Below are 15,069 nucleotides of genomic sequence, written 5' to 3' on the forward strand. Positions count from 1 at the left end.
ACGCCTCGTCGACGTAGAAGCAAGGTCCGCGCTTGGACCCCAGCCTATGACATGATGGGGTGCAACGTTCCAGAATATTCCGACGCGCGAGGTGAACATCTGGGGTTCACGACACCAACGTAAAGAGCGCGCACTCGACGTCCATTACACACTCGGTTTTGCGATTTTGAGAATCTTTGACATGGCGAAAAAGTGCGTTCACAAAGGGTGCGGCAAGACGTACGAGGACGAGAATGAAGAGTGCGTCTACCACCCAGGCCCACCAGTCTTCCACGAGGGACAGAAAGGTAGGTTAGCATGAGGCGACGCCTTTGAATTGGACCAGATGGACTGATTCATGGTAATCCAGGCTGGAAATGCTGCAAGCCTCGCGTCCTGACGTTTGATGAATTCCTCGCAATCGAGCCTTGCACAAAGGGCAAACATTCCGATGTAGACGACACACCTGCGCCCGAGCCTGTTGAGACGCCCGATGTACCCAATGGCACAGCAGTCAATCTAGGATCGCTCGACGAGTCTCTTCCCCCGCCTGCGCCCCGAGTACCTACTGCACAAGCTGCGCCCAAGCCTACAGCCTCGCCTGCCCCACCCCCAGAGTCTGAAGACGACGACCCAAGCATAGCGGTGAAGGAGGGCATGACATGCAGGAGGAAAGGATGCGGTGCTGTACACAAGGGAGGTGATAGGCAGGGGGAGAGTTGCGTACATCATCCTGGCGCGCCAATCTTCCACGAAGGTAGCAAGGGTTGGAGTTGTTGCAAGAGGAGAGTGTTGGAGTTTGATCAGTTTATGAACATTGAAGGCTGCAAGACAAAGGACAGGCACCTGTTTGTTGGCAGTGGCAAGAAGAAGGAGGGTGAGGAGAAGCTGGATACAGTCCGGTGAGTGTGCTTTTTGATGGTGCTCCAGGATGACTGCTGACAACGTCACAGACACGACTACTACCAAACGGCGACTTCAGTGGTCGCCTCTCTGTACCTCAAGAAGATTGACAAGGCCACTGCAAGCGTTGAATTCCAGCCGTCGAGTGTGAAACTTGACCTGCCTACTAGCGACAGTAAGCGCTACCAAACCGAGTTTCCCCTATTCTCGACGATCAAACCGGAAGAGAGCAAGTTCCGGATCCTTGGGACCAAGCTCGAGATGACTCTTGTCAAGGCTGACGGGACGAGCTGGCCAGTGTTGAGGAGTGACGAGAAACCTACCGGTGAGATGATACAGGTCGGCAGGGCCGGAAGGGCCTAGGAACATGGTGGCAGTGCTAGTGACGAGGACATGGTTAGCGTAACAAAAGCATAGCATTTACAAGCACGAAGTTATGACCATTAAGGGTTTGCCCAAGTCTCCATGTGTTTGTGTAGGTGGATGGATGTGCATATCGGAGGGAGATGTGCTTATTAATCATGACGTACCTTCCCCTCAGTGAATCGGCGTTTATGCAATCCGAGTGTGATATGATGCCACTGGTGGATTGGTAAACATATACCTCTGATTAGTATCTCTGGTTGCTGTTATAAGGCGGTAATCGTGAGCTCTTGATAGTGAATAGTGAACAAGATATAAAATTGTCTGTTCTTTCTTCTTGCTCCGACATCACATTGTCTTTTTCTCAAATCACATTACATCATACATCATGACCTCGAGACTGATTACAGTTGTTGCTGGCGTCGGACCTGGAACCGGGGCATCCATAGCCCGCAAGTTCTCCGCCAAGTACCCTGTAGTGCTGCTTGCGCGCAAGCCGGAGAACTATGAAGGCCTGGCACAAGAAATAAACTCCAAGGGGGGTAAGGCGATTGGCATCAGCACTGACGTGTCAGACGCTGGCAGCCTGGGGGATGCGGTTGCGAAGATCAAGGAAGAATTCGGAGCAGATGTGGGGGCAGCAGCCGCCATCTTTAACGCATCTGGTGGGTTTCTTCGGAAGCCGTTCCTGGAGGTTGGGGCGGATGTTTTCCAGGCCAGCCTGGGGGTTAGCGCAATGGGGGGGATTCTGTTCAGCCAGTCGTTCCTGCCTCTGCTGCTCAAGGGTGTGCAGCAGCAGTCAGAGCACCCGCCGTCGCTCATCTTCACGGGGGCGACAGCATCGGTGAAGAGCAATGCGCAAATGGCATCTTTCTCGACGGGCAAGTGGGCGCTGCGGGCGCTCAGTCAGAGCCTGGCGCGCGAGTTTGGACCGCAGGGGGTGCATGTTGCGCATGCGATTATTGATGGAGTGATTGACATTCCGAGGACCAAGGAATGGCTCAAGGACATGCCTGCTGAGGCAAAGTTGAATGCCGACGCGGTAAGTGTTTATCTCTTACCTTTTTTGCTTTTTCTGCCTTTTTTTTCTTTCTTTCTCGCGAACAATGTCGGAAACGGGCAATGCAGGGCTAATGGGGAGGGTGATGTGCAGATTGCGAATGATTACTGGTGGTTGCACACGCAGCCCAAGACCAACTTTACGTGGGAAATAGACCTTAGGCCGGGGGTTGAAAAGTGGTAAGAGGGGCGAGGTGGTTGATGGGATGCGAATGCAGGCGCGAGTAGGGAACGGGAGCACGTGGGCGGGTGGACGCATCTAGGCAATTAGAGTAGGTCGGGGAATGGCGATTGGAAGAATAATCACGCAATGCTCTCCACTCTGGTGTGGCACGGTATATGACGGACGTATCAGAGACATATGCAGGTGTGGTTATGTCGCGAAGCCTCAGATGGGCGAGGGAGGCAGATGCACAGGTGTCACCTCTGTCGACAGTCGCGGTAAGCGGGGAGGTGGGAGTGGTTGTGCGCCTGGGGGGGAGGGGGCCAGGTGGGCAGGTGGGCAGGTGGACAGACGGATTGAGCAAGATGCAGCGTAGGCAAGTGTGGCAGCATGGGCAGCGCAGAATCTCACGCTGGCCAGGCTGAGAGTCCGGACGCATGCGTATGCACGACATGGCCCGCTACGCGGCAGCGAAGAGGGGCCCAAACGTTCCCCGCGCATACACGACGAGGTCATGGTGGGCTTGCTATGGCTGGATGGGTAGGGTAGAATGCTTGGCACCACCCCCTCGTGTGCAGGGCCAATTCCACATGGGGTCATGCGAGGCCCGGCAGAGACCATGGCCATGTCCGCACGGAGCAGTGGATTGCTATCGTAGCACTCCGCGGAAGGACGGCGCGCGACAACTCATCAGCCTGTCTGTCAGACGCAACGGCAGTCTGAGATGATACTGTATTTATTTATGTACATAGTATAGGTACCATGGACTGGGTGTCGAGTATGCGCAGGGCGCTCAATGGGGAAGACAGGGCCGAGAGGCTCATGTCATGTGAAAGTCGGACGCCAGCCCACGTGTCGAGTCAATGCGACAGCCAGCACGAGCATCCAATCCATCCATCCATCCATCCATCCAGACAGACAGACAGACAGACAGACATGACACAGACACAGACAAGCGATACGGACAGCGACAACAGCCACGATCGGTAAGTCGACGGCTTCTTGGCGGGCCGCCGTCCAAGTCGATATCCGCCATGGCTAGGCTAGGCCAGGCCGTGTGCTGGTCGGGGGGCCATGACGTATCAGCAAGCATGACAAGCATAACGTCTTACGGCAGCGCGGCAGACAACGAAAGGCGGACGGTGGACGGGAGGCATCGCTTAAAGGACGGGCGACGCCAAGTTGCCCCGTTGCCCGCGCCCCGTCGATAGGGCAATCATAATCGATGAATTCAATACCCGTCAGGCCCGCAGCTCCACGACCAGCCCAGCACTCCCACCACCACCACCACCACCATCACTCTGGAACCCCACGATCCGAGGCCAGACTGCCCCCCAGCCTGCCTGTCTGTACACGCTGCCCTCGTGCAGACGACTGAAGTGCTCCCAACGCGCCCCGACTCTGCACTTCTTGCTGCGCCTTTTGCTGCCGTCTGGCCCTGATCGTCTTCGCTTCCTCTGGGATCCGCCCCCTCCCCCAGCACCAGCCCAGCAGCCCTGCATCTGGCCTTGTCCGGCCCGCGCGTGCTGTGCACAATTGCCCCCCCCCCCGACCAGCCAGCGACGGCGATAGCAGCTGCGACAGACGACAATCAGACGACTAGCAACGCGTCTGCGCCGCCGCCCCTCGCTGTCCACCACCCCGCCAGTCAGCCTCCCCAGGACTCGACTGTTACATCCACCATCACCAAAAAAGCTTGTTCCGACGACGCATTACCAAGGCGCGCTCTGCTCTGTCCAACCACCCCCAGTTTACCCTGCTGTTCGCCCATTGCCTCCTCTCATGACTGGTGAGAATGCACCGCGGCTAACTGCACTGCCTGTTTACGCTCAACATCAACCACTTCGTCCGCCACAATCGCCGCCCGCCCAGCACCACCAACGCCAACAGCCTCACCACCATCAACAACAACAACAACAACAACCGCAGCAGCAGCAGCACTCACCATTGACCCAGCGCTCCCCATCCACAGTCAAGGCATCTCCACAGCAAACTCCAGGCCCCCTTGATGCCACCAGCGGTAGTGCTGAACCCTCCGCGAAAAGAGGCATGCGCTCACAAATTGCATGTGCCAGATGTCGCCGAAGTAAGACCAAGTGTGAAAATGCTGGTCAAGGTACCACCTGCAAAGCCTGCGCAAACACCAAGCGCGACTGCATCTGGGACCACGCTGCTGTCGCAACCACTTCGGCACCACCGCGACGCGACAGCACCGCAGACTTTGATGTAAGTAAGTCATGGCAGTGTAGACCTCGATGACCTACTGGCCTCGTTACCACCTGCCCGTCCATGTGCAACACGCTTCTAGTACTGACCTTCCACAAGGCTCCACCAAAGAAGCGTCGCAAGCTTCTAGCCACCACGGCGGCTGGCGCACAGCGTCCAATAGAAGGCCTTGGCACCTTTGAAGATGCCCTTCAGTCGCCTATCCTTACTGCCCAGGTCTGGGAAGAGCTGGTAAATGCGCGCCGCCATCCCCCACCTGTATTCTTACTCACCCCGCCCAGTTTGACATTTACGAAAAGCACTTCTCCATTGACTTTCCCTTTTTGCACAAGAGAACCTTTTTGAGTGCCGTGCAGCAGCTGCAGCCTTTGGCCAACTCGACTGATGCCAAGACACAAACACAATCTCAGCTCCATCAGCCATACCCACCTTTACTCCTGGCCTTTCTCACCCACACAGCCCGCTTCCATGACAAGCTTGTCCAGCAGACCGAAAATGACCCCATCAAGACTGCCGAATTCTATGCCCAGGCTACGCGCACCCAAATGGGTGCTGAAATCTTTGGCACCCCAACCCTAGAGAAGATCCAGACACTTCTCATGCTGGGCTACTATGAATGGACGGCACTGCAAGGCCGAGAGGGCTGGATCAAAATTGGAACTGCCATTAGGTGTGCAATTGTCCTTGGATATCCGCATCTCGATGTCGACCAAAAGGGCCAGCCGGCTGCGTTAAGAGAAGGCGAGAACCGCTTATCCGAAAAGGATCAATTCATTCTCCGCGAGACTCAACGCCGCACTTTTTGGAGCTGTTGCCTCATGGACTCGTATCTCAGCTGGGGAGAAGACCGACCGCCAATGCTGGGACCTGAGCACTTTCAAAGGACCCAGCTTGTTTGCAGTGACGGCGCATTCAACTATGGACGCAAAGCGCGGACAAGACTGCTAGGCGAGGACGATGCTGCGTACGCCAAGCGGAGAGCAGAGTGGGACGCACTGGCTCGACAGCATCGCAATGAGCAGAATGGAGATCGAGCTTCTCAGCTAGATGGGGGAAAGTGGGAGATTGGTGAACACGAGGCCGAACTCACATGGTACATAAAAGTCGTCATTGTTTTTGGCGAAGTGGTTCGGTGGTCGTGTAATAGTGGACGGCGGTATGTCATCGTATCTTCCGACTAAGCATTAGCGGCGCTAACAAATGACAGGCAAGAGGGCAAAAACGCACCATGGCATTCCACCACGACGTTCAAGAAACTCGAAGACAAGCTCAAACAATTGAAGCGTGACTTGCCTGACCATCTCCAACTAACTGCAGAGAATACCGAGGACCGGATCTACAACAACCCTGGAAAGTATGTTTCGATACATGCCATGTACACGCTATGCTTTGTTTGGCTCTACAGAGAATACATGCCCACGTCACCATGGACTTTGACACACCCTCGCGGTCCTCTAGACGAACCACTCATTGACGAGCCTCCTCCTGACTCCGAGTATTGGATCAACCAAGCCAAGGACTGCGCACGGGCCTGCAGCGACTTTACCCAATTGCTACATACCATCGGGACTACCAGAGTTCACAGTGACTCGGTGCAGACACCTACGGTGGCATTTGCTTGCTTCGCTGTTGGTATATGCAGTAAGTTTATGCTTCACTTTTACTAGAGTTCTACTAACAGTGGTAGCCATTTACTGTCACTACTTTCCCAACATGGACCCTGATAGCATGCTTTCATCACGCCTCGAGCCCAGAGCTCACGACATTGCAAACGGCTTCCTGTTCCGTATCCTTAAACGCTTCAAGATGGCTCGCTCATGGCTCTGCGAACTGGCTGAGTGGCAACGGTACTACCGGCGCGAAAAGAAAAAGTACAGGGACTGTGGTGGTTCAGTTAGCGACTCGCCCAAAAGTAACAATAGCGATGGCGTTGGTGGGGGCGGACTGAAAGACTACGCGCAATTGTTTGAGAGGATGCACAAGCAATTTGGCAAGACGGTCGATGACTACAGTAACTGGTCTACCAGGGATATTGACTTGGCCGACACCAGGTTATCGCACGATGACGATTCTGCCGAGCAGACGTCGCCGCGCAGGTCTGCTGCTGTCAAACCTGAGAAGGAAGGCACATTTGACAACACGCCAAATCAACAGGATACAGTCACAAACGCCTTTACGCCTGTGAATCAGCATGAAATCCGAACGCCTCCAACGACGCAGGCTCCCACCTATGGTCCCCAGACGAACACTTATGTTTACCACCCAGACTCTACGCCACAATACCGAGGACACCCCTCGCAACCAACGGCCACATACCCGTACGTAAGTAACTCTGTTCCCCAAACCAACATGTCGACAGCGAGGGGTGGGTTTGAGCCTGGCCCGAATCATTTCACACACGCACCGCCTATTCCCATAGAGGCTACATATGCTGGTTGGCCCTTGCCAGGGTCAGCTAATATGAATGCAGCTAGAGCAGCGATAGAAGCTGGGGGCGCGCAAACATTTAACAACTCTACTGCTTTTGGCACACTCATGTTGGGCGATGCAGCACTTTATGACACGACGTCGAACTGGACAATGGGCGTCGAGCCCTCCACTTATGATAGCAACAACACCAACACAGCTTTTTACCCGCCAAGTAGCTCTGTACCCACTTACCAATACCAGCAGTCATGAGCTGTACAAAGAGACGAGACGGACGCATCCGGGGATAGATACTGGCGTTGAATGATCAACCATCGGTCGCCCAGCAAAAGCTTCGGCGTATAGTTGGGCGACATCTCTTTTTCCATTGTATATAAATTTCTTCTTCTCCAAGCGACATAATTCCGTCGTTGTGGAACCCTTTTTTTTGTCGAGACCATGGGACACACATCTGGTGTTTTTTGATTAGGGGGAACAACATACACACATGTGATGCGATTGCAAGCTTGATTTTTTTTTCTGTTTTCTTTCTCGACAATCGTTTATCGCATTTAAAGCATCTCCGAGGTAGATGGGGCGTTCAGAGCCTAGCTTGAGCATTCGTCGGTTGCATGTGTTTTTTTTTCTCCCATCTTGTTTTGGCTGACGGGGGGCAATTCGTGAATCGCATTTCTGGCCAACAACGGGGAAGGGGAGAGGGAAGCAGAGCATATGGAAGTGCAAATAGTTTTATACGTTTTTTTTGACATTACGCCGTTTTTTTTCTCTCCAACGACTACTTCGTCTTTTTATATACCCCGCACTCCTCCAAATTCGCCAAGTAGACAAAAACACACAAACTATAGAATATCAAAACAATGTTACCTCGGTACTTTTACTCGCAAAAATCCTACCTCGTAACCCGTACCCATTTGTAACCCATACCCATAATACCGACGTCATATCACGCAACCCTACTGTGTACGGTCTATCCCCTCCGTTCCGACACTAAAAAGTCGGATACCCTACCTAAAACGGGTAGTAAACGGTGTTGTACCTTACCTTTACCGCCCATCCCCAACCCCAACCACCCCGGTTTACCTTAAGCCTTTTTATTCAAGCTTGCGCTAAAAAGCGGGGGGGGGGGGGGCGGGCGTGCGTAGGTTGCATCGGGGGTGTAACTTTCCCGCCCGGTTCCTGGGGGGTGTGTGCTTGAGGATATTGGTGGGAAATTGAGCGGCGGCGGAGGAGGAGGAGGCGGGGAGGGAAGGGGAAGGGTAAACATGGGAAGGGATTCGCGATTTTCGAGTTCCGGCCGGTGACGGGGGAAAGGTGGAGAGAGAGGGAAGATTTTGTTTATGTTTTGAAGTAGTACGTTGATGGATGGTTAAGTTGAATGATGACACTTGCAATCCCCCCCGAGCGCAATTACTTGTGCGTTTACTATATTAGCATTGGAGAAAAAAATAGATGTAAGAATAAGAATCGACATCTTTGGCGCTCAGCAAATTTGACCGGTTTCCCGGTCCCGTTTTCTTCGTACGACAAGGCGAGAGAGAGAGAGAGAGAGCGGGGAAAGAGGCGACTGGGGTATGTATTGTAGGCGATGGAACCTCATGCACCATGGTGTCATTGTGCCGCTTCTTCCACGCCCTGACATGTTGTACTTATGCAGTTACAGGAACAATCACGCGAAAAAGAGAAAAACGCGCGCCGACAATCCATGTACGATGCCGCGTCGGTCCGTTGGTGCGGAATAGTTCATAGATCCGAATAAGTAGTAGTATGGATGGTGTAATTGAGTTTGCGTACTACTATATATATTAATACTGGGGTTACCATCGCCCTTTTCCTTTCCTGCTGTCCTTGTGTTTTGCGCAGACCTAGCTTTTCTGCCATTTATTTCGACTTTTCTGCTGGGCAACAGTACAGAGTAGAAAAGAATGAAAGGCTTTGCTGGGGGCGCGATTGCGCTGGGATGTCTTGCTGTAGAGGGTGCAGCGAGGGCTGTCGGGTATACGTCGCCGACGGACTTTATCAAGCCGTATAAGAGGGGACCGTTGCAGGATATTGTAAGTCTAAGATCAAAAAATGGGAAATCGAATGTGTGTGGCAATTGGGAGATGTTGACTTTGACGAATAGGTTACTTGGGATAAAGACTCGCTGTTTGTCAATGGCGAACGCATCTTCTTGTACTCGGGCGAAGTCCATCCGTTCAGACTGCCAGTTCCGGATTTGTACCTTGATATCTTCCAGAAGATCAAGGCGCTGGGATTCAATGGCGTGTCCTTCTATGTCGACTGGGCGCTGCTAGAAGGCAAACCGGGTGTGTACCGTGAGGAAGGCGTGTTCAGTCTTCAGCCTTTTTTCGATGCGGCGCAAGAAGCGGGAATTTACCTTCTTGCTAGACCAGGTCCTTACATCAATGCCGAAGCTTCTGGTGGAGGCTTTCCCGGGTGGATCCAGCGTATCAATGGCACGCTGAGAACTCGTGCACCAGACTTTTTGGCGGCGACTGACAAGTATGTGGATGATGAACTATTTGCAATATTTGATACTGATAATGTCTAGTTATATGAAGAACATTGGCGCCACGATTGCCAAAGCACAAATCACGAATGGAGGACCAATCATTCTGATTCAGCCAGAGAACGAGTACACTCAGGCAACAAGCGCAATCAAGCCGTTTCCCGATCCAGTCTACATGACCTATGTCGAGGATCAGATCCGCAATGCCAGCATCGTTGTGCCGCTTGTCAGCAACGACGCATCTCCAAAGGGATACAACGCTCCTGGTACTCCTGCGGCAGTCGATATCTATGGACACGACGGATACCCTCTTGGCTTCGATTGTGCCAATCCTACCAGATGGCCTGACAACAACTTGCCGACAAATTGGCAACAACTGCACCAGCAGCAAAGTCCGACCACTCCTTACTCAATCATTGAGTTCCAGTCAGGCAGTTTTGACCCTGTAAGTCTGCAAGCATCAAGATACTACTAGCATTATCTAACATTTCGTAGTGGGGCGGCCCAGGTTTCGACAAGTGCGGAATTCTAGTCGGAGCAGAGTTCAACCGCGTTTTCTACAAGCAGCTCTACAGCTTCGGCGTCACCATCCTGAACCTATACATGACCTTTGGCGGTACCAACTGGGGAAACTTGGGTCACCCAGGAGGCTACACATCGTACGACTACGCCGCACCGATTGAAGAAGACCGCCAAGTCAAGCGTGAAAAGTACTCTGAGCTCAAACTCCAGGCAAACTTTTGGAAAGTCAGCCCTGAATACCTGACTGCTTCGCGCGGTGCTGCTTCGACCTCGACATGGACTACCACGAGTGATCTCAGCGTTACCCCTGCGCACGGCAACAAGACTAGCTTTTACTTCTTGAGACATGCCAAGTATAATTCGCTGGCGACTACGAGCTACCAGCTCAAGATCTCGACGCAAGCCCTTGGAAACATTACTGTGCCACAGCTCAATGGTACTTCGCTCACGCTGAACGGACGTGACGCAAAGGTCCATGTTGCCGACTACGATATTGGTGGTACGAATATTGCTTATTCGACTGCTGAGATCTTTACCTGGCATAAGTACGAAGACAAGACTGTTCTGGTTGTGTATGGTGGTCCAGGAGAAACTCACGAGCTTTCTGTCGAAACTACTGGGCTTGAGGTTATTGAAGGCGATGTCAAGAGCGTAGCCACTCGCGGTCACACACTGCTGAGCTTCAAGGCCGATGCTATGAGAAAGGTTGTCAAGTTGGGAACTGAGAGCCCCATTTACGTCTACATGCTTGGTAAGTTTCTTGGATGAAGCGACATATATGGGGATTTTGCTGACGGGATTTCAAAGAACGTAACGAGGCTTTCAAGTATTGGTCGATTGACCAAGCTCCGCATGACGCTTCAAACCCTGCCATTCTCAAGGCAGGCTATCTGATGCGTACGGCCAAGGTCACTGGCGACGTTCTCGCCCTGACCGGCGATGTGAATGCCACCACGCCTATCGAAATCATTGGCGGTGTTCCTGCTGGTCTTTCCAAGTTGAATTTCAACGGCAAGGACGTTTCTTTTGAAACTTCCAAGAAGGGTACTTTCACTGCGACCATTGACCTTCCCAAGCCTAACATCAGCATTCCCAAGCTGAGCGAACTTGAGTGGAAGTACATCGACTCTCTTCCCGAAATTCAGCCCGGATACGACGACAGCAAATGGACAGTCGCAGACCTCAAGAAGACATACAACTCTCTCCGTCGACTAACCACCCCCGTCTCGCTGTACAGCTCCGACTACGGCTACCACACCGGCACCCTCCTCTACCGCGGCACCTTCACAGCCACCGGCAACGAGACAACCCTGCAACTCTCGACTCAAGGTGGCTCAGCATTCGGGTCCTCCGCCTGGATCGGCACGCAATTCCTTGGATCCTGGCGCGGTTACGACGCCGCCATGAACGGCAACTCGACCTTTACACTCCCCAAGCTAACCGCCGGAACAAAATACACCGTCACCGTTGTAATCGACAACCAGGGTCTCGACGAAAACTGGACCATCGGCACCGAAACAATGAAGAACCCACGTGGTATCCTCGACTACAAGCTCTCAGGCCACGATGCTTCGGATGTGACCTGGAAACTCACCGGTAACCTAGGCGGAGAAGACTACCGCGATATTTCACGCGGCCCACTCAACGAAGGCGGCTTGTTCGTAGAGAGACAAGGTCTTCATCTCCCCGGTGCTCTCTCCGCCTCAGATATCGATTGGAAGCCCTCTGCTGGCCCCATCACCGACGGTATCAGTGCCCCCGGTGTCGGCTTCTTCGCTACAGAGTTCGAACTCGACGTCCCATCCGGCTACGACGTGCCTCTCAGCTTTACCTTTACCAACGCTACGTCTTCGTCTGCTGGAAGCAGCGTCCCTGCTTACCGTGTTCAACTCTACGTTAATGGATGGCAGTATGGCAAATACGTTAATAATGTGGGACCGCAGACGAAGTTCCCTGTTCCTGAGGGCATTTTGAACTACAAGGGGTCGAATTATCTGGGCGTGTCGCTTTGGGGATTGGATGCTGGAGCGACCAAGATTGGTGGGTTGGAAGTTCAGGTTGATGCGGAGATTTGGAGTGGACTTGGAGATGTGGCGGTTGTGGAGGGAGAGAAGTATGAGAAGAGGGAGGGAACGTATTAGATATCTCTCACCGAGATGAGTTGTTTATACGAATGACCTTATGATTATGAAACCAAAGAAAATCTATTTAATTCGTCTATATGCTTTTAATACTACAAAAAAATACATGAGACTTGACTCCAGTCCAGTGCGTAACACAGTTCGCCTATAGTGCATCCATATTCATACCAGGATACTCCGGCACCTTCCACACACTGTCCTTCCCCTCTGGCACCAAACCCGCCAGCATCCCTAGTACCTTATCCACCCTCAACACAGCCATAGTCCACAGCACAGTATTCACAGCCCAAATCCCCCACGCAGACCGAGGAAACATGCCCTTCCCCCCATTAACCAAAGCCCCCAACTTCTGATTCTCCTCAACCGGCTCCTTCATCTCCTCCTGATACGCCCTAAGCGCCGCACCCACATCGCCCGCATGCTTTCCCAACTCACCCACAAGCACATACGCGCCAATTAGCGCGAGTGTAGTCCCCATTCCCGTAAAGGGCGAGGGACAGTACCCAGCATCACCGAGCAACACCACTCGACCCGAATACAACTGCCTCCCCGGCATCTTCACCTGCACAATCTCCGTAGCATAAAAATCCTCTGCACCATCCAACTCGCGCACAAAACGCTCACACTCCCATCCCGCATCGCGATACAGCTCCGCCCACACCTTCTTTTGCTCCTTCACTGGCAACTTTTGCGCTGCTTTCAAGACAGGCGTGCGGTGTGCATTTGCCATTTGGATAAGGTACACTTGCGTTTCTGGGCGGTCGCCGGAACGTGTCATGGTGAGCCGGTTTTCGGGGCTAGAGTACATGCGAGCGAGACTGGTTTCGTTGGGTGATCGTGGGATGGGGAAGAAGGCGGCGTGGGTGTTTAGGGAGGTGTAGGCGGAGGTGTTGACTGCTTCGCCGAAGACGAGGCGGCGGGTCCGTGAGTTTTGGCCGTCGGCTGCGACGATAAGGTTGTAGGATCTCGTTTCGCTGGTGGAGAAGGTGGCGGTTGCTAGATCTGGGGTGGTGGTGTCTTGGGATATGGCAGTGAGGGTTGTGTTGAAGAGGTAGGTTAGGCTACCGCTTGTATGGCCTTTGGTGGTTAGAGTTTGTCGGTCTGCGAGACTGGCTGTGTACATCATTTTTACAAAGTCGCCGCGCATGAATTCGAATTCGTTGGTGAGTTCGAAGGTGCCGCCTTTGTCGCCGGCTTTTGTGACGCCGAATTTCATAAGACTTTTGCCGTGGAGGTCGATGAGCTCCATTCCTGTTTCGTTGACGCAGTATTGGCGGAGTTCTTCGAGGAGTCCTAGGCGACGCATGATGGGGATGCATTGGGCTGTGAGGTCGAGTTGCTGGCCGCCGGTGCGGAGACTGGGCCAACGTTCTATGACTGTGATGTTGTGGTCGGGGTTGGAGCGTTGCAGAAGGAGAGCCAGAACTGGACCAGCTACTCCGGCACCTACTATCAGAATGTCGAGGGACTTTGTAGAATTAGATGCTGGTAGGTTGGCCATGCTTGAGATGACTGAGATGGTATTGATAGGGTGATGAATGTGGACTGATAATTGTTTGAAAAGATGAAGTGATGAGGCTTTTGGAAATTATAGGAATATGAATTATTTGGCTGCTTTATTATACCTTGGTTGTTACCTCAAAAAGTCGCTGTGCTTTGCCATGCGGGGATCGATGCGGACATGTTGTCGGAGATCGCATCACCGCACACATCTCCGAGCTCAGCCACAACCACTTGTGGAGTTTTTCTGCGCGATTATTATGACTGCCATGTTGAATCCAGTAATTACTACTGTTGACTGGTGCCATTTTTGCGCGGCTACCTGATGTGACGTAGGTATGCAGATACAGTCGGGCGCGTAGCCTGACAAGAAGATATGGTAGGATGATTGAGGCATTACCAAATCTTGCATCTTACAGCTTATACACATAATTTTGTTGTTGGGGGGTATTGGTGGCTGGAAAGAGTAAAGCATGTGCATGCCATAGTAAGGTTGTGTACTATCACCTAGTAGGCCGCCAGGGTCCGCCGAGGAAAACTGAAGCTCATCCTGTCAACATCACCGAAACCAACCTCCACCACCCCGCAGCCCCCATCTCTACCTGCACAGTACAAACAGCAGCGTCTCGGCCATCAAAACTACACACCCGCTTCGGTCCATCTCTTACGCTCATTCTCGATCTCAACAGGCGTCAGGCAACCCCACGAAGCTTTGCAATGGCCATCTTAGGGACAGCGCTGAATAGCATCGGCGTGCTCTTGCTTACACATGCGTAAGTCGCACACAGCTTACCCGCCCATCTACAAAACCAGAGACATATATATAATTATTCGCATCTATTCGCTCACATGCACTGACGCTGCCAAGTGTCTACTCGACCCACGAACATACAGCAACATTCACAAACACGCCCTTACCCCTCGACATCTCGATTGAGCTCCTCACCTCCATCCTACTCCTCTCCCTCGGCATCGTCATTTCCTTTGCGCCGCTGAAGCCAATACACTACGCACAATGGGCGGGTCAGATGTCACGACAAGGGCAGCAAAGCGAGGGTCGCTACACGAGGGAGGGTGAGGAGGTTTTGAGCGAGGGCGACCCGTATGCCTTTCTCGGTCTGGATGCAGGCATTGGTGGGAACAGCGAAGGCAGGAGGGGATTCTGGGATGTAAAAGGAAAGAGGAAGGAATTCGAGACATGGATGAGGCAAGGTGGAAAGTAGGGTATGACTACAAGAATATACTGTGGACGACGTGTGTCTGCAAGGCCAGCAACG

General features: G+C 52.9%; 6 protein-coding genes across 6 annotated transcripts; 5 read left to right on the top strand and 1 right to left on the bottom strand.

Moving 5' to 3' along the window:
* Positions 1–181: 181 nt before the first annotated feature.
* On the top strand, positions 182–1,245 carry COCCADRAFT_96156 (uncharacterized protein; the record flags this gene model as incomplete). The annotated part of the gene is made up of 3 exons (XM_007714104.1): positions 182–287; positions 350–881; positions 933–1,245. The coding sequence occupies 3 exons, from the start codon at positions 182–184 to the stop codon at positions 1,243–1,245; spliced, it is 951 nt and encodes a 316-aa protein (XP_007712294.1).
* A 388-nt stretch (positions 1,246–1,633) lies between these two features.
* On the top strand, positions 1,634–2,488 carry COCCADRAFT_96150 (uncharacterized protein; the record flags this gene model as incomplete). The annotated part of the gene is made up of 2 exons (XM_007714105.1): positions 1,634–2,287; positions 2,399–2,488. 2 exons carry the CDS (start codon positions 1,634–1,636, stop codon positions 2,486–2,488), a joined length of 744 nt encoding a protein of 247 aa, XP_007712295.1.
* A 1,761-nt stretch (positions 2,489–4,249) lies between these two features.
* On the top strand, positions 4,250–7,372 carry COCCADRAFT_96097 (uncharacterized protein; the record flags this gene model as incomplete). Its single annotated transcript, XM_007714106.1, has 6 exons — positions 4,250–4,288; positions 4,358–4,693; positions 4,793–4,924; positions 4,975–5,849; positions 5,901–6,334; positions 6,381–7,372. 6 exons carry the CDS (start codon positions 4,250–4,252, stop codon positions 7,370–7,372), a joined length of 2,808 nt encoding a protein of 935 aa, XP_007712296.1.
* Positions 7,373–9,042: 1,670 nt separating this feature from the next.
* COCCADRAFT_5053 (glycoside hydrolase family 35 protein) lies at positions 9,043–12,292 on the top strand (the record flags this gene model as incomplete). The annotated part of the gene is made up of 5 exons (XM_007714081.1): positions 9,043–9,171; positions 9,243–9,622; positions 9,672–10,074; positions 10,125–10,902; positions 10,959–12,292. The coding sequence occupies 5 exons, from the start codon at positions 9,043–9,045 to the stop codon at positions 12,290–12,292; spliced, it is 3,024 nt and encodes a 1,007-aa protein (XP_007712271.1).
* A 145-nt stretch (positions 12,293–12,437) lies between these two features.
* Positions 12,438–13,598, bottom strand: COCCADRAFT_96159 (uncharacterized protein; the record flags this gene model as incomplete). The annotated part of the gene is made up of 1 exon (XM_007714107.1): positions 12,438–13,598. One exon carries the CDS (start codon positions 13,596–13,598, stop codon positions 12,438–12,440), a length of 1,161 nt encoding a protein of 386 aa, XP_007712297.1.
* Positions 13,599–14,509: 911 nt separating this feature from the next.
* On the top strand, positions 14,510–15,015 carry COCCADRAFT_36781 (uncharacterized protein; the record flags this gene model as incomplete). The annotated part of the gene is made up of 2 exons (XM_007714108.1): positions 14,510–14,565; positions 14,661–15,015. 2 exons carry the CDS (start codon positions 14,510–14,512, stop codon positions 15,013–15,015), a joined length of 411 nt encoding a protein of 136 aa, XP_007712298.1.
* Positions 15,016–15,069: the final 54 nt, after the last annotated feature.

This window comes from Bipolaris zeicola, assembly GCF_000523435.1.
Source record: "Bipolaris zeicola 26-R-13 unplaced genomic scaffold scaffold_74, whole genome shotgun sequence".
NCBI classification, from domain to species: Eukaryota; Fungi; Ascomycota; class Dothideomycetes; order Pleosporales; family Pleosporaceae; genus Bipolaris; species Bipolaris zeicola.